At 51.8% G+C, this 18,905-nt stretch overlaps 2 protein-coding genes across 2 annotated transcripts in view; one reads left to right on the top strand and one right to left on the bottom strand.

The window, feature by feature from the left end:
- Positions 1-18,905, top strand: part of MCOLN1 (mucolipin TRP cation channel 1) — a 93,906-nt gene that overhangs the window by 24,207 nt on the left and 50,794 nt on the right. The window lies entirely within an intron of this gene.
- Positions 70-17,070, bottom strand: LOC102461842 (macrophage mannose receptor 1-like). Its single transcript, XM_075902122.1, has 8 exons — positions 15,722-17,070; positions 13,266-13,358; positions 12,623-12,727; positions 10,751-10,813; positions 9,715-10,116; positions 8,053-8,198; positions 2,575-2,687; positions 70-386 (listed from the first exon to the last, which is right to left on the bottom strand). Exons 1-8 carry the CDS (start codon positions 15,807-15,809, stop codon positions 260-262), a joined length of 1,137 nt encoding a protein of 378 aa, XP_075758237.1. The 5' UTR covers positions 15,810-17,070; the 3' UTR covers positions 70-259.

Genomic DNA, 18,905 nt, shown 5'->3' on the forward strand with positions numbered 1-18,905 from the left:
TAGAAGCTGACAATACCATAATATTTGTTTAGCTATACAATTCCTTAAATATCATGTAGCTTGCACTGATTAAGTGTGACAAAAGCTTTCATTATAGACATCACATGACTGCCTTTCGTGAAACCATAGGAGCCGGGAATCCCAAGTACCACCATGTCCTCTGCCAGTTGGCATCCAGAGCTGTGTGGCTCACAGTGAGGGGGCAGAGGCAGGGCAGAGGGAGGATCAAGGCCAGGCCAGGTTGCTTGTCCAAGCAGGCTCAGGGTTCCACCTCACACACCCAATGGTGCTCCTCTGTGCATGGGGCATCATACCACTGCCCGTCCTGCAGTGTCAATGCACAGTTCTCCTTGCTTCCGCCACTGGGTTCCCCTGTCTGCCAATAGCTGAAAGCAAAACAGGAAGAAATAGAGCAGGGCTGGAGATGCTGCAGTCCTCATGACACCCAAGGCCCCCTGTCTCACCCACCAGACCACACAGTCCCCAGACCATTTCACCTCAAGCAGCCACAAGCCCATGGGGACACCCCCCCCTCCCCCGTCTCCATATTCCCTGCAGCACCAGTTGCCTTGCAAGTCCCATAGCCACCTTTGACACACACACCCTACCTTGCCCAATGACCAGCACAGTGGGAGGGATGCTGTGGTCCTGCAGCAAGGGATCTGGGACTTGCAAGAAACATGAGCAGGAACTGGAGTAGGCAGAACGGAGGAAGGAACTTGTGCTGGATTGGGCCAAGGACACAGAGACAATCCCCCATCTCACTCCTCCCCCACAAGGAGCTCGCAGCATGGCAGGTGAGGGGGGGCATAACCCCCATGGGCTCTTCTGCAAGAAACATTTCTGAGTCCCAACTGACCAGCTTACTAGAAATCACTTCCTCGGATCCCATCCCAGGGACCAGGACCAAAGGGACAATTGGAGGGAGGGGAAAGGAGAGTATCAGTAGCCAACATGGGACAGAAACGAGGTGGTGCAGTTTTGCAGCACATTGAGCAAATTTTGTAGTGCCCTAGGGAGCTGCATGTGTGAGGTGGTGCTGGCTCCAGCAGCTAGCTTCATCTTCCTAGCAGGGCTGTGCCTAGGAGGATGCAGCATTTGGGATGGCCCTAACTCTGACCATGCTCTGCCTTTTTCCATCCCACACTCCTCTCTTTCCCCTGAGTCTGCGGACTGTGATTGAGTGGGAAGTTCAGGAAGAGGAATGAACCCAGGTCTCATATAGTTGTGTCTTTGCGTGTGGGGGGGAGGTGTCACGCTATTGGATTTTAAAGAGAGCAGAAAGCACCTACTGGTGGCATTTGCCCCAAGTTGTGTACAGAGTAGGCCATGTGAGGTGTCAAATGGAAGCTTATGAGCTACTGATTCTGTGTATAATGCCTGTGTACTTGTATGATTTTTGTATATGAAGTTATGAGTATGGGCTCTATTCTTGTATTGTAAATATTCTCTGTCTGGGAGGGCGCAACAGGCCTGGACTATGTGAGGAATGATTGTTCAGTGAATGGCTGTGCTAACTAGCACTGCTTCATGGACAATGGCTCTCAGATGGCCAATACACTCCTAAGAAATGTGTTCGGAAACCTGCAAGCCAGCCAGTGCCTCATGTTTACTTGAGCCTGAGACCAGTTCCAGTTTGGAACCACCAGGAATATAAAAGTTCCAAAAGGGCAACTCCATCTTTGTTGTCAATCTTGTTCCTTATGCCAGATGCATCCTTGCTAGAGCCAGAGAGCCAGGAAGGACTCATCCTGCTAGAGGATGTACACCAGAGACTTTTAAACTAGTAGTTGGTAACATCTCTGCTAAGACCCTGCATCAAGAACTGAGTAATGTAATGCTCAACCTTTTCTTTCTTTTATAATAAATCTTTAGATTTTAGCTCCTAAAGGATTGGCCGAGAATGCTCTTGTAGGTAAAATCTGAAATCTAAATTATCCTGGGACTGTGGCTGGTTCTTTGGGACTGGTAGACTCTGGAGTTGGTGAGATTGGGTTTTATAACCTCTCACCTATGTGTGCAAGGCCTGGGTTTGATTATGGCACAGGGAAACCTGGGGTGTCTAAGGGGTTTTGCTTCTGAGGCGTCCTGCTTGCCAGATTGACAGCTGAAGTGCTCTATGTGACAGTTTGTGGCTCATATGGAAAGGGAAAGGGTGCTGGTTTTGAGCAACTTGCCCTGAGCTGACATGCTCAACAGTCTCCAGACTTGGCCCAGTCTGTCACAGGGGGCTATGGTCTGTAGTGGAAGTTGCAGATCCCATGTCTAGAAGTGCAGGGAGAGAAGCAAGTTGGGACTGAGAGGGCAGTAGCAGCTCGGTTGGAACAGCAAGGGTTGGGATTGAGGGGAGCAGAAATCTCAAGGACAGAATGGCAGGTGTTTGTGGGGGTAGATTAGGAAGGGGAACAGAAGTCCCAGCTCCAGAATGGGAAGGTTGGGGACTTTCACTGAGGGGCACATTGGGGGCAGAACTCAAGTCTGGAATAGCAGGGAGCTGCAGGTCAGGATGAGGGTCATTTTCCCACCTTACGGCTCTAGCTATTTGTCCCTATTTCAGGGCCAGGTCTTCCATACCTGGCATTGGTGGCTGGGTGAGTCCCGTCCACCCACATCCAAGCCCCCTCAAGTGCCTGGTCTGTGAGACCCATCCAGGAGGCTGGTACTTTCATGTAGGACACAATGTGAGCCTGAAATTCAGAGAGAATAGCATTAGTCTGGGGTGAACCTCCCACCGCCATCCTCCAGCCCCCTCCCCCCACAGCATGGAGGTTGCTGGACATGGACACGTCCTGATGCTGCCTGATGGCTAAATGGTGAAACAGGAGCTCAGAGTGACATGGCCCCAGGGTTATGATAGCCCTCAGGAGTTCTGAGCTGGGTGGAACCTGCTTGGTGCAGTGTCTGCAGCTATGCAAGGCCATGCCAGGCATCTCCCCAACTTTGACTTGTTGACAGACCAACAATCCTCCCTGCAACTCGGGAGACTTCTGCTCCATCACTCCAACACAGCAAGTTCACAGTGGGCTGTGTCACAGTGACAGACTAGATGCCAACTTTTGCCAAGGCTGTAGGTGTCACCTGAACACTGAGAAACACATGGCTGGCATGCTAACTAGCTCACCTGCATGTTAGTATTGTTCAATATAGGTGAGGAAGTTTCCCTGTGCAAGTAACAGTGTTTTTTCTTGAGATGTCTGTCCCTATGAGTGCTCTACATAGCCCTAGGCTACGTCTACACTGGCGGGTTATTGCATAAGAATGACCATTCTTCCACAGATCATCCACACTGCCCACCCGCTCTTGCGCAAGAAGATTTACAGTAAAGTATGGGAAGGGAGGGCTTCTTGCGCAAGAGCGACTCACTTTTCTAACTGGGCGCTTTTTCCGGAGGATCAGGGCCAGTGTAGACGCTCTTTTCCGGCTTTTTTAAAAGCCGGAAAAAAGCGGCGGACATTTTTATTTAAATGCCGCGGGGGATATTTAAATCCCCCGCGGATTTCCCTACTACGATAGGTGAAATTAACATGCCCCTTCCGGAAAAGGGGCCAGTGTAGACGAGCCCATGATGTATACAAGTACAAGAAAGCAAGTTGCCATGGACTCAAAGGAAGGTCTAGTGAAAGCCCTGAGAACTAGGCTAAGATTTCAGGCTGGAGGAGATGGTGTCACATGTGGGAAGAGATTCTCAGTGTCCTTAAGGCATCTACACATCAGCAGGTGAGCAAACACTGAGGTTGCTTCTAGACTGGCATGATTTTGTGCAAAAGCACCTGCTTTTGCGCAAAATCTTGCCACCTGTCTACACTGGCTGCAAGTATTTGCGCAAGAACACTGACTTTGTAATGTACAAAATCAGTGGTTCTTGCGCAAATATTCCAACGCTCCCGCTCAGGGATAAGCCCTCTTGCGCAAGTATTCTTGCGCAAGAGGGCCAGTGTAGACAGCCACGTTAATTTCTTGCACAAGAAAACCCGATGGCTAAAATGGCCATCGGAGCTTTCTTGCGCAAGAGAGCATCTACGCTGGCACGGATGCTTTTGCACAAAGGCACATGCCAGTAGAGACGCTCTCTTGTGCAAATACTTTTAATGGAAAACTTTTCCGTTAAAAGTATTTGCGCAAAATCATGCCAGTCTAGACGCAGCCTGAGTATTTGTCCACCTGGGTGTGGAAAGACTGTTCATGGCAGGATGTACCTTAATGTATCTAAAATGTAGTGTAAAATCAGAGGGAGGAAGATGAGCTTGAGTTTTGTCACTTGTTGGGGAGAAGACCCCGTTCAGGGCAGGGTAAGGGTGCCCATCTCACACCAGTGATTCTCATATTCTGTTTTTTTATCCCCCACTTTGGCTATGTCTACACTGGCGGCTTCTTGTGCAAGAAAATCTTGCGCAAGAACACATCCATACTGCCATGTGCAAGCTGTGCTTTTGCGCAAGAGCATCCATGGCAGCGTGGACGCTCTCTTGCACAAGAAAGCTCTGATGAACATTTTAGCCGTAGGGCTTTCTTGCGCAAGAAATCCCTGCTGTGTGTCCACACTGCCCTCTTATGCAAGAGAGCTTACACCTGTTAGAAAAGAGAGTAGCTCTTGCACAAGAAACCCTCTCTTACCACGCTTTACTGTAAATCTTCTTGCGCAAGAGCAGGTGGGCAGTGTGGATGCTCTGTGGAAGAATGGTCATTCTTCTGCAATAACCCGCCAGTGTAGACATAGCCCTTGTGTTTCTAATTCCTCTGACCAAAGTTTGTATGCGCCTGCCCTCTTGCCCCCAGGGTGGGGGTGACCAAGAGGGCAGAGCCCAAATTGCCCCTATTTTCAGGGCAGTGCAGTTCAGCAGTCCCAGGAAAGGCTCTTCTCAGAGCTGGTAGAACTAAGAATGGCCCCAGGTATAGGCAGATCAGTCTCTAGGAGGGTATGTCTACACTACCCTCCTAGTTCGAACTAGCGGGGTAATGTAGGCATATCGCACTTGCAAATGAAGCCCGGGATTTGAATTTCCCGGGCTTCATTTGCATAAGCGGGGAGCCGCCGTTTTTAAAACCCCACTGGTTCGAACCCGGTGCAGCGCGGCTACACGGGGCTCGAACTAGGTAGTTCGGACTAAGCTTCCTATTCCGAACTACCGGTACCCTCGTTTTAAAAATGGCGGCTCCCCACTTATGCAAATGAAGCCTGGTAAATTCAAATCCCAGGCTTCATTTGCAAGTGCGGTATGCCTACATTACCCCGCTAGTTCGAACTAGCGGGGTAGTGTAGACATACCCGGAATGAGGAATTCAGAAGCAAGCTTGTGTCTTTATTCCTCTTCTTTTCTTTTCCCGTAGGGAGAGAAATGGGGGGGAGATGCCCCCAGACAGGATAAAAAACAAAGGTCTTTTTTCTCCATCTTTTTAATCCCAAGCGAGTTTTAAAAAACCCAAAAAAGGGACACTATTAGGGAGAAAAAAGAAACAAAGGTAGCTACTATTTATGCTAATGATACAGATAAGGAAAAGACAACTACTCTCTAGTATGAAGCCAAAAGCTGGAACTGAGAGGCTAGATAGCTTCCAGGTATATCACAAGGAAGGGGGGGAGGAGTCTCAAAAGGCACTGCTATCTTCTGTTAGAGATGCAGGGGCACACATACACCTACACTGGAGTACCCATGCAGACACGCATATTGAAAATGTTAGACTTGGCAGTTGCGGCATGCATTACTTTCACTTCTACTCTCTGTATCTCATGCGATAAAGTGACATGCATGTTTTATACAGTAATTGACAATGTGCCTTCTCTGAACCCGTGAACCAGAGAATGGTCTTCTGCCCTCTGAGAAGGGCTATCAAAACTAATGGGACATTGTGAAACATTGCCTTCCAAAGAGTTGGTAAATGGATCTTTCACACGTGATGGTGCCATGTGTGCTCATCTTGAATGCTGGAAGAGGGGGATAAAACAGGGACAAAAATATTTTCTAGCTTCTGTAGGCAGGCCTGACGCTTGGGCCTTGTGCTTGAAGCAAAAGTTATACTATGAGTAACAGACAGGCCTTGTGAAAAGCAAATGTTTGCCTGCAAGTCAGTGTCTCTTGGCACTAGAATTCCTAGCACTGATAAAAGCATGTGAAGTATGTAAGCACAATCCACCAGGACAGTACAGGGACACCCAACTGAGTATATGATAAAATAGCTTGAAACAACAAGAGTGATAAAAGTATAACAACGAGGAGAGTCCAAGAGGAGGTACCAAATGTGTCATTAATGTGCAAGATGACACAGTGTGTATCATACAGTGTGTTCATTTCGGTCTATAAATATTAAATATCACTTAATTCTTTGGCCAGCCTATGAGGCAATAGTGAATCCATACTATCGATTGAGCCGAGACCATTGTCCCGGTACAAATATATAGGGGCTTAGAGGTCATCTGGCTATCAACAACTATTAATGTACTTGCTTCAATAATAAACCTGACTCAGGGGCCTTTGTATCTTATCTGAGTCTTTGGGGGCTCTCGTAAAGTCTATGATGCTAGCTACCTGTGTAGAGCTGGCACAATATACTGAGGGAGCATACAAAATTGAATGCAGCCAAATGTTTATCATCACTGACTGAGCAGGAGACCTGTCAGGATGCCACTATGGATTCACAGTGAAACCTAAATTTACTGTATCACTGTCCTGAACTATTACAACTTCACTATTTGCACGTCATAGAGCTGGAAGCAGTGTTCCCTCTAAGCTGCAGGGTAGCATAGCTTCACAGGTGATTAATCATCCCCACCCAGTCAGAGTCTCCCTGCACAGAGCTGTGAAGCTGTGTTGCTGCTGAGCTTTGGGGGAACACTCGTTGGAAGTAGGGAAAAGGAGTAGAGATCCCCAAGTCAACCTGGGCTGATCCTACTGATGACATAGTTCTGACACCTTTTGGAACTGTAGACTGTAATTCATTTCCGTAATGTATTGCCTTCTTTAACTTGTACCCAGAGCCATCCCATCCATAGGATGGGCCAGGGCAACCACCACAGGCTCCATGCTTTGGGGGGTCCTGCACTTTAGGGAGACACAAATTCCAGGGTGGTCTGCAGGGTTAGCCAGGGGGCCTGGTGCCAGCAACAGCAAGAAACCCAGCTCCAGACTGCTCAGCTGGCTCCCAGCATCATTTGGGCTGTCTGTGGAAGCCAGAAAGAAAAGGCAGATAGGACTGGGGGGAGATGGCAAAGTACGGATGGGAGGAGGTAGGGTAGTGGCTTGGGAAAAGAGGCTGGGGATGGGTGGGTGGTGTGTTGTCTTCCTTAGAGATGGTCCTGCCTCTAAATAGTTCTCTTTTCCTTTCCCTAGTTAATAAATCCATAGTTAGCTTACTATTAGCTTGGCTACAAGTGTTATCGCTGGTGTGATGTCTGAGGTACAACTTATCAGGGATAAGTGTCTTGGGATTGGAAGCAACCTGAATCTTTCTGATCTTTGGTATCTGGCAACCAGCCTAGCGCTAGTCCAGTTTGCCTGGCTGACAAGATACATTAGGGAGCCCCAGAAGATGACTCTGTGGTAAGACTGTTGTAGGGCTTCAGGAGTTCACATGTGTTACTGGGTTGGTGAAATATAATTATAGACCATACAGCTGATTAGTAGGGAGTGCCCTGCTTTTTGACAGTCTATCCTAAGCTATTCACTGTTGTGAACCACTTCCAACAGCGTGACCAGCTGTTGCAGTGACGGGGGTCAGGGTCCATTGCAGCCAGTTGTTTTTCTGATCCATTTCACTGATTGCCTGGCAATTTGGGCTCACACTTGGCTGGGTCCCCAGCAAGAACAAGGGGATTCTCCCTGCCCTCCTCCCTTCTGGCTCTCTCCTCTTCTGGCCATTTTAATTATTGCCTCCAAATAGGGTGTCTTTCCCTGGTGCTGGGGAGCCAGGCTGCACTCACTTTGGCTCCCCACTCTGCTCCTGGGTCCTTTCCACAGCACCTCTCACTCATGTTCCTCCTTCCCAGCCTTTCCCCTACATCCCAGTACTTTCTAGCTCCCAGGACAGCCTGCTGCCCCACACGTGACCATCTCTTACCTGCTCAGCATGGCTGGTCACCTGGAGGAGCATGGCACCTAGAGAGGCACAGGAACGGTTGGCAGCATCCCAGGTGCCCAAGGAGCGGGACTGGAAGTAGCATCTATCCTGGAACAAAGTCCAGCCCATGCGACATGGGGCACAGACTGGGTGGAGGGGAGGAGGCACTGCATTAGTCATTGGGGCAGGGAAATGCCTGGGCAGCCTCAGAACCTAGGGCAGTTGGCAGAGACTGGCAGGGCTGCCCAGAAGTTTGAGGACTGAGAGCCTGGATTCTGCTGTCCACTCCCCAGTGATCATCACCAGGTCTCTGATCCTCCTGGATCCTGAGACCAAAATCAAAACTTTGCAAAGCTTTACTGTGGAGGTGCAGTCTAAGGTGATGGGAGGTCCCATTATACACTCCTCTTGGGGTAAGATGAAGCCAAATGTGCTGGTACAGTCACAGAAGGCTGCACCCAGTTCTATGTTTCATGACAACCAGATGCAGCTCCTGAACCTAAGGCAAGCCACTGGCACGGCTCCGAAGCCCATGAGCCCTGGGCCAATACCCATGGGAAACAACCATGCCTTGGATACAGAGCACCACCTCTACACACCACTGAGTGCTGCCCCAGGGAATTAACCCTATCCTGGTCTAGGGATCCATACACCCTAATGAGCTGAGCCACAGAAAGAAACTGCATAGCTAGCAAATTGGACACGGGCTAGTGGCTAGGCTGACAAGAGCAGGGACCCTGTAGGCTGGCCTGTAGGAGCAGCCACATGAATGATTGCAGCAGGGGGCTGGGAATTAGAGTAAGGAGCATATGGGATGGGGTGGGGCAGGAGTTTGGTCTGCCCCTGCATCTGCTCCCTGGAAGGAGTTTGATCCAAGTGGGGCAGCCTGCCACTTGGTGGCTTAGCTAACACAAGCCCTGGTCATCAGGATCGCAATGGGAACCCTGGGAGGGTGAACAAGTTAAGGCCAATGGGGAAAGGGTTGGCTTCAATCACTGAGCTCCATGGAAAAGCTTCCCCGGACTCCAGGACAGCCAGGTCAGGCTTTACATGGTCATCTCCCCTGAGATGCTGCAAGGGGCAGCTTCCTCCCACTCAGATTCACCACCTCAGGTTATCTGCAGACTCCGGCAGACGGAGTAACAATAGGGTCACATTTAGAAACTCAGACCCTGAATCACAACTCTGTAGGAAGCTCGCAGCTATTGGAACAGGAGCTCCTGAGACAAGGCCACCAGTGACAGAGACCAGACAGTCCTTGTCATCATTTTCAGCAAAGGGATGAGGGCAAGCTGCCTAATATGAGAGTTGCAGAGTCCCATGGGATGGGCTGATTCCAGAGAGGACTTCTGGGTTCTATTCTCAGCTCTGGGATGTTAGTGGGAGACTTCTGGCTAGAATGGGGGCAGAGAAGGTTCATAGGTGCTGAAGCTAGGAATGCTGGGGATGTGGCTGAACTCCCTGGCTTGAAGTGGTGTCCATTAAATAGAGGGCATGCAGTTTGGTTCAATGGCTCTATACAAATTGTTCTAGTGCTCCCTGGGCAGGTTCCAACAGGTATATGGGCAGCAACAGCATGGCTTGGAGGCAGGACAGGGTAGGACTCTGATTGGCTCAGTTGAGGTGAAGGTCACAGGGCCAGGTAGGTCCTGTGGAACTCACCATGACAGAAGCGGGAGCAGAGGTCCTCACGGCTACCGTACACGACCCAACGGCTCCAGGGCCCATCCCCTGTGTACAGCATCACCACATGGTTTGGGCTGTTGCCATAATTGAAATAGAGATTCTCCCTGGCGAGCGCCAGCAACCCGTTGGCCCGGCACTCCCAGTGCTGCAGCTCCTTGTGGGCTTCACAGGGCTCCAGGCGCACAGCCACTCGACTAAGCTGCTTTGGCACAGCTACACACTGCTGGCTGGCCACATTCAACAGCTGGCCCCGGGACAGCCACTGGAAGTGCTGGCTGGGGGCGTCAGGGATGCAGGGTGCAGCTGTCACAGAGCCGCTGGCTGTTACATTCACACAGAGTCGGTGTGACTCACTGTAGATGAGGAAGGAGCCCGAGGCTGGTGGGAAAGAGAGATAAGTGCTGGGGGAGGAGCACCACAAGAAATGGGAGACTGGGTGAGAGGTCAGCATGATCCAGAGACCAGCTTCAGCAATAAGGTTGCCAACTCTCCAGTTGCTGAAAACTGTCTACCCCCAAGCTAGATCCCCTGCTCTGTCTCTTCTCCTCCCCCACTCTCCCAATCACTCACTGTCCCTTCCTCCTTGACACAACTGCTGCCTGCAGAGCTGGGCAGAGTGGGGCACAGTGATTGGACTCTGGCTAAGAACAAGTCAATTATCGGTCTGAGGGGGGTGTCAGTCCTTAGAGTGAGGGGTTGGGGCACAGTGAGGTGGATTCCAGAGCCAAAAGCTGGAGATGAGAGTCTGGGAGCCAATTCTCTTCCTCGGCAGTTAATTTGGTAACTGGAATTCTAGCAGCAATGAGTGGACATGTTCCCCTTTAACCGGACACCTGGCAACCCTACCCAGCAAAAGGAATGAGGAGCAGGAGTAAGGGCCAGTCCACCTAACTCTGAGGCCCGAAGGTTTCAGGAAAGGTTGGGAGGCAGAGGCCCCCCGAGAGCTCAGCAGGTGGAGCCAGCAGGGCACAGTGGGGCCATAGGCCTGGGATTCACTACCACAGATACTCACCCACGTGCCGGAGCAGCTGGTTCTCCACTTGCATCCTCTCAAGAGTTCTGGCCATTTCCATATCTGCAAGAGATGGAAAACTCTTCACCAGTGGTCTTGGCATGTCACATCAGTCGGGCATTGGGGAGGGGACGAGAGGGCAGGGGAATGGTCAGAGCTGGCAGCTATGAGCCAGGACTTCTCGGTTCTTGGGAGGAAGGTTAGGGCAGAGCAGTGGATGGCTCCTGGGAGGCTCAGAGTCAGGATGCCTGTGTTCTAATCACAGTTCTGCTGCTGTCAGGCTTAGTGACCTTGGTCAAGTCATTGTCCCTTTCAGAGCTAAGGATGAGGACATATCACAGTTTAGAGCCAGCCCAGGGTGAAAATCCCAGTCAATCACCTGTTGAACAACACTGGGGAGACCAGAGCTACCAGGCACCAGAACATCTTCGCTCTGCCCTCACTGTAGGTATACAGCCCAGTACTCTTTGTGATGTGGCCTGTGAGATATTTTGTTCACTGTTGCCCATGTGCAGGGTTGCCAGTTTTTGCTGGTTTCCATCCGTGTAGTTTTTTTTCCTACTGGTGTTATTAAAGTGACATGCACATAAAGCAAGGGCATGTGAAGTGAAGTGCATGCTGATTGCACACAGCATTGACTGTGAGAGCCACATGCTCCCTCTGCATCCAATAACTGTGCTGCTATGGTTCAATTGGCACACCCTGCACGTTCTAGGTATGCAAGTGCCATTAGCAAAATTATCCTCTCCCAGGACACTGTTGTGGTTGTGCCAACCTTGTGGCCCACTCACTAACCTATTGCTGATCTATTGGGAACAGGCTGGACCTTCTGCCTGTCCTTAGTTCACTCACAGGGGCAGGGCAAGCTCATCCATAGCAGCTTCTCCTGCACTGGATGACACTAGGGCTATGTCTAGACTGCAGGCTTCTTTCGAAAGAGGCTCTTTCAAAAGCATCTTTCGAAAGAGCCTCTTTCGAAAGATCGCGTCTAGACTGCAGGCGGATCTTTCGAAAGAGAAATCCACTTTTTCGAAAGAGAGCACCCAGCGAGTCTGGATGCTCTCTTTCGAAGACGGCCTCTTTACATTGAAGAACGCCTTCTTTCGAAAGAGGAACTTTCGAAAGAAGGCGTTCTTCCTCGTGAAATGAGGTTTACCGCCATCGAAAGAAAAGCCGCGTTCTTTCGAAATAATTTTGAAAGAACGCGGCTTGAGTCTGGACGCAGGGGAAGTTTTTTCGGGAAAAGGCTACTTTTCCCGAAAAAACCCCTGAGTCTGGACACGGCCTATGTAACACCCACCCTGCAGCAACCTGGAAAGCTCCTTCCAGCCCCATTCTGGAGAGGATGAGCTCACACAGGCCTCTCAGGGAAGTAGCGCCATATCTGGGTGTGGGAAGAGGGGGCAATGGCACTTTCTTTGTATTCCAGTAGTGCCTCAGGATTTAGTATGTACGCATTAGGAGGCCCAAGCACTAGGTGCTGTACAAACATGGAGCAGACGGATTGTCCCTCTTCCATAGAGCTCACAGTATCAGTTTAAGGCAAGAACAAGAGAGATGAGGATAGACAGATGGGGAAGTACCAGGAAACAGTGAGGCGATATTGGTCAGCTCCATAGGCTGTGGGCTCAGCACATCAGCAGCCTGCTGTCTTGCTTTCTATAGGCATCTCCGCAGAAGAGCACTCTGCAAAGTGATGCAAGGAGGATAATGCATTGCGGGTGTTTGTGGGGGATCCTCGGGCAGCCAGAGAAAGCTTGTTTGCCAGTGTGCCAGAACTGTGGCCTGGGCAGTTAGGGGCAGAGATGCCCTCTGGACAGTGGATGGGAGAGACATCCATGCAAGTGCAGGTGAGGGGAGGGAGATACTTACATTGGACAATGCCAAGTGTGAGGAGCAGCAGGTTCAGCACCACAGAGACTCCCAGGACAGTCGCACGGGCCAAAGACCACCACTGGCCTCGTCTCCATTTCCACACTACGGGGATGGGAAATCAACATGGAAAAAGCACATTGCCTTGATAGCCAGAGAAGCCATCAGAGCTCTCTCCAATGACTCCCCCACTCCTGGGAGCATAATTTCACTCTAGGGAGGAATGGGGCACAGAGTGGTGAATGTGGCAAGCCAGTGGCAGAGCTAGGAATCCAGGGGTGTGTCTAAACTACATGGCTCCATCGATGGATCCATGTAGATTAGGCTGATCGGCAGAGGGAAATGATTATTTAAATCACGGCTTCATTTCTCTTTGCCGAACAAACAAATCTACATGGCTCCGTCAACGGAGCCATGTAGTCTAAACGTACCCCAGGAGTCCTGACTCCCATTTCCAGCCACTCTAACCACTAGACCCCACTTGTCTGCCATAGCTAGGGATGGAATCCACCCAGCAGTCCTGACTCCCAGCCCTGCCACTCCTTCCCTGCCCCCACCAATTAGATCACAGTCTGCTCCCAGAGCCAGGAATAGAATCCAGCACATTGGACCCTCTCCTGCCAGCCAATCCCAAACCCATTACCTGGAGCTTGAGCCAGCTGCCTCCTCCTTCCTCCAATAGCTAGATCGACAGCCTCATATTGGCTCTCCTCTTCAGCATGCTCATCACTGCTGGCTGGAGAGCGAAGCACAGGGTGACAGGTCCCCCACTGGCTCCATCAGCACCCATGGGATTCCACAATGTCCTTTCCCCCCACAGTTTATCAGTGCCCCTGGCACTATTTGATACCCAAAGGGGGGCTAGCGCCTGCCCACTTCCAAAGCCTTTTGGGAGGGACAGCTAGACCCAGGGTTCAACTGATTACGGGGGACAAATGATGAAAAACAGGATCAGGTATGCAGTCAAAGGTTCAAAATGAGGGAAATGGATGGGGACACCAAGCAGAGAACCTCGGACAGTGCCCACTGCTCCTTAAAGCTCTCTAGGGAGCCAGCGGATGCCACCCAGAGGAACTCTGTCCAGATGCATAAGACCAGGGAGGAACGGAAGTAGGCCCCACTGTTGCAGAGCACCCCCTCATTCAACATTCTCCTCCTGGCATTATAGATAGCAGCTTTTGCTAGGGCCAGGAGGAGGTTGATGAGATCTTGAAACTTTGTGGAGCCTCAGATAGGGTGTGTGTAAATGAAAAAGCAAGGGGAAAAGTGCAGCTGGAACTTCAGCGGGAGATTCTGGAGGAGCCAGAAATGGGGCTGCAACCTGGCGCATTGTAAGTAGGCATATACCAGGTTTTTCCTCATGCTGCTGAAGGGGCAGGTGTCGGGGATGGGGGTGAACCATACCAAGTACATGCCCATGTTCATGGCTCCATGGAGGAATCGCCAGCTCATGTCCCTGCTGGGCCATGGAATTAAGGTGGAGTACACACTGGCCCATTGGGGTTCCTCACCCTTGACAGGTCTTAGATGGTCCAGCCATTTGGTGTCAGGGCGGGACACAAGAGTGAGGAAATGCAACATGTGGAGCACAAGCATGTACAGATGGTCTCTGGACACCGTTCAGAAACAGACCAACTGCAAATTCTGTAGCCAGCTGGAGGTCCAGGGATATGGAGCCCAGGGGGGCTTGCGGAACAGGGACCCAAGAAAAAAGGGCTGGCGGGCTTGCAGTAAGGGAGGAGCGGGGTGTACCCTCTCACAAGGCTTGCTGCAGGAAATCGAGAGCGGGCTGTGAGAAAGCTGCCTTCACCTCCTGGAGCATGTGTAGAGGGCTTCAGAGGGTAGAGAGCACCATGCGCTGAGTGAGGTCTCTGACCTTGGTGGTTTCTGCCAGGACCAACCTCCAGCACACCGAGGGAGACTCCGCCACCTGCACACACAAGGCTGGATTGTGGAGCAGGGGCTCTACGAGGAAGTCTGTTCCCTTGGTGGCCACAACGGACCTGGTCACCGAGAACAGCATCCAGGTCTGGAAGAGTTCCTGGTAGAACTCTGGCAGCTCTGAGAGGTCTTGCAGAAAGATAAAAAAGAGCTGCCGGTTGTATAGGAGCCCTTGGAGGTAGCAGAGGAAGACGCGCACCAAAGTGCTCCATGCCGGACTACCTGCACTATACAGGAGTCTCTGCAAGCCTGGAGGTGGAAGGTCTGGACCTGGCTACACATGCAGACCAGGCCTTGGCCCCCCTCCTCCAGGGGAAGACACAGGACCCTTGCAGAGACCCAGTGCAGTCCTAGCCAGAAGAATTCCAGGGCTATCCTCTGGAGCCAGGCCAGAACCTCCAGGGCTGGACTCAGTGTGTTGAGCCAGTGCCAGAGCATGGACAGGACTAGTTCAGAACCAGCACCTTCCCATGCAGGGAGAGAATCAGCGGAGTCCTGTCCATCACCACAGCCGCTCACCCTCCCTGGCCTCCAAACCCTGCCAGAGAACTGGCGGGGAATGATGCGTGGCAGATAGAAAAACACTGAGATAAAGCAGCGGACCCACACTCCAACTGATGACCTGAAACACGGGTGGGAGGGAGCTTGTCTGCCATCCATCTCCAACCACCAGGCCAGAGCTCTTGACCTGGCTGACCCGGGTGGAGAAGGCCGCTGAATAGACGGCTTGGCAGGACTCCACCTGCACCAGGTCACCCACGTCCTGGATCAAGAGGAACACATCATCAGCATATGCCAACAGGACCAGATGCAGCTTTGGCTCTTGGAGCACCAACCCTGTCAACCTCTGATGGAGAAGATAGAGGAAGGGCTCTGATGGCCAGAGCATACAGCTGGCCCAACAGTGGACACTCCAGATATACTCCCCACCCGAAGCTGATCGGCTCAGTCAGGGTCCAATTTAGCCTGACCAAACACTCCACGGAGGCATACAGCACACAGAGAAAGCCCACGGAATGGGGCCTGAAGCTGAAAGCCTGCAGAGTACCCAGGAGATACCCATGGTCCACCCTGTTGAATGCCAATCTCCTGGCAGGTGCTGGCCAGGGCCAACACTCCTGAGTCAGAGACATGTGAAGGATAATGGCTGCTCCATACCTGCCTTCCCCCTTGCCTCGAAGTCCCATAGTCCCTCTAGTCCTGGTTCAACGATGTCAACGTTGCTGTATGTTGCCTTGCAGGCCATGGGGCACACACTGTGAGCTGGGAGTCCCCTGCACTCACAGCCCTGCCAACTGACTGGATTGCTAACATGTGTTTGCCAGCTGATAAAGTCAGCAGGATGGAAGGAGAAAAGCAGCAGGAAGAGGGGGCAATTCCTTAAAGTGGCAGTCTCTTGAACTTGTCAGTGATGGAGAATCCACTATAATCCTTGGTAAATATTTCTGATGGTTAATTACTCTCCCACTTAAAAATGCGTGTCTTCTTTCCAGTCTGTATCGATTTATAGCCATTGTATGGGGTTAGACCAGTGGTCACCAATCAGTAGATCGAGATCTACTGGTAGCTCTTGAAGCCTCTGACAGGGGATTCTGACTGGTTTGGCCAGAAACCTCTCAATTGCTGGCACTTCGGTTGCCCCTCTACCCACTGTCATGCTGTTCCTGTCCTCTTGCCTTGGAGCAGCCCCTTGGAAGCCTCCTGCTTGCTGAGGAGTGGGCTGATATCAGGATGTCCCTCCTCCCCCCAATCCTGTACCCCATCTCTACACAGAGAGAAGAGGATGGAGGGAGTTTGGCAATGCAAATCTCTGTCACTATCACACACTGACCTTCCCTCATCTCCTGACACAACATGTACATGGGGGATTGTTACTACTTTCACTGCTTGCAAAGTGGGTTATTTTTAGTTTCTGACTGGTCTGTGCATTTCATAACTCTCTCAGGCCTAAATGAGTACTAAAATGCCCAGCCAGTAATTATCCCTATGGTTGATTGTGCTCCTGGAGGTGGTTGGCATGTCCCTGCAGCCCCCTGAGAAGGTCAGAGCAGAGGTTCTCCTACATGCTGTCCTTGCCAGCAGACACCACTCCTGCAGCACCCCTTGATCAATAATGGAGAACTGTGGACAGTGGAGGCTTTGGGGTCAGTGCCTGTGAATGAGGGGCAGCACATGGAACCATTGCTGTACATGCTAGCTGCTTTTCGGGGTGGGGGTGGGGGGTAGGGCCCAGAGCAGGGGTGAAGCTGCTTTGGCTCTGCTGCTCCCAGGGTGGGCAGGACTTAAACCCACCAATCTGTGTTCCCCAGGCTGCTGTCCTATCCCCCACCCACTCAGGCAATGGCTGGGCTGCCAACACAGGCTGCCCCGAGGGATGGACCTGGCTCCTGTATTAGGAAGGCAGGATAAGGGACCTGCTGAAGGTAAGGCAGTGGGTGGCTTCTGGAGTGGCTTAGGCAATAGGGCATTTGCCTGGCGAACACATGGTGACAGGCTCAAGCCCTATCCTTCCCTTCCCCCCCCCCCCAAGCTCTCCTGCCCATCCTGGGAGCAACCAGACACAGGTCAAGCCCCCCCTCCCCCAAGGCAGAGTGGACCCTGGAGTGGGAGTGGCCTAGAGCAGTATCCCTCAACACACAGGGGCACCAAAAAGAAGCCTGGGGGCACATCAACACAACTGAAATTTGGAGAAAACTGAAGTTTTGTTTTAAGTTTTACACCATTTGTATTATTTTTGTACTTTTTACACCCAAATATTTCATCATCCACCCAGCTACAATTAAGTTGTTTAAACAACTGTGTTGCAACAGTTAAAAAATGTGTGTTTGAGAAAACTGTAGGTACTGGGGGCACTTACCAATTTTTTTTCGAAAAAGGGGTATTTTATTAAAAAAAAAAAAGCTTGAGAAACACTGGCCTAGGGGATAGGGCATTTGCCACACACCCAAAACTAGAGCCTGCACCCCTATCCCAGCCTGGGGAAAGTAATTGAGATTCAGGGAGGAAGGGCAACAGAACGAGCAGGGTGAGGCCTCAGAGACGGGGTGGAGCAGGGGCAGGGCCCCAGAGAAGAGGGGAAGGAAGCCAGGCAAGGGTCTTTATGGAGAGGGACAGGGACACAGGGGTAGCATGAGGTGTAAACTGAGGAAAGCACCCACTCTCTCCCTCTGGACCATATGCAGGGAGGGAGGGCGACAATGAGGAGAGAATGTGGGTGAGCCACCGAGGAGAAAGTGGGGCAGAAGCCACTCATGCCTGCTCTCCTGGAGACAGTGAAGGAGGGTGCTAGAAAGAGGGACGAGGATTGTTGGGGAAGGTGGGAAAGGTGGCCACTGCTCCCTGCAAAGATGGAGGCAGGGGATGAGCGTGCCAAGGAGAGGGCAGGGCTGCAGTGGGAAGGACGAGTGGGGGGAGGAGGGGAAAGCTACCACTCTCTCCCACTAGGTTTTATGCAGTTAGGAAGGTTGTCAGTAGTAGAAGGGCATGAATGGGGAAACCGGGGGGAAGGGGGGAGGCAGAGAAGGCAACCCTGCCTCCCTGCAAGGCTGGAGGAAGAGGAAGAGAGCTCTAGTGGGATAGGACAATGGACAAGGTTACAGGTGCAGGGCAGAGGTGCTGGCCACTGGTCAATGGCAAGCAACATCAACAGGGAGTGCAGTGAATGGGGGGTCACTAACTAAGAAGGGAGGGAGGGGAGATGTGTGCTTAGGGAGGGGACCAGGGTGCAGTGGGTGGTAGGCAGGGGACTAATGGGAGGCTGTGGGGAGGGAGCAAAGAGAAGCAATAGGAGGGTGGGGCTGGTGGAGCACAGGGCAAGGCAACTGCTGAGATGGCAGGGCAGTCACCACAGCACACTCACTGGGGTCTGGGAGGGGCAGGCAAAGGAGCTGTGTGCAGATTGGGAGGCTGAGGGAGGACTGCAGCAGGGAAAAAAGGAAAAACAAATGAGGTCTCTAGGGTGGGGCAGGCAGCAGGGAGGCAAGCGGCTGTGATGGGGGAGTAAGAGAGGGGGTAAAAGAAGGGATGTGGGAAGCCCCCAAGCAAATGTAGCTGAGGGAGGGGTCCAAGTCTAGTGGGGTGGGGAGTGTGTCCACAAGACTTGTAGCTTCAGTCTTGTTGAGCCTGACCAAATAGTCCTCCAGTATTGGGGGGGTGGGGGAGCTGTGTGAGGAGAGCGTCGGCCATGGCAGCAGCAGAGTCCACGCCAGGGGTTGGGACGTCTGCCTCAGAGGTCTTTGGCTGACTTTGGGGTCATTGTGGATGGGATAAGGGGCAGGGGCCTCCTCCATCATGGCAGGAGGAGTCAGAGGGGGCACAGATGGTGGGGAAGAGAGGGAAGAGG

This window comes from Pelodiscus sinensis, chromosome 19, assembly GCF_049634645.1.
Source record: "Pelodiscus sinensis isolate JC-2024 chromosome 19, ASM4963464v1, whole genome shotgun sequence".
Lineage (NCBI taxonomy): Eukaryota > Metazoa > Chordata > Testudines > Trionychidae > Pelodiscus > Pelodiscus sinensis.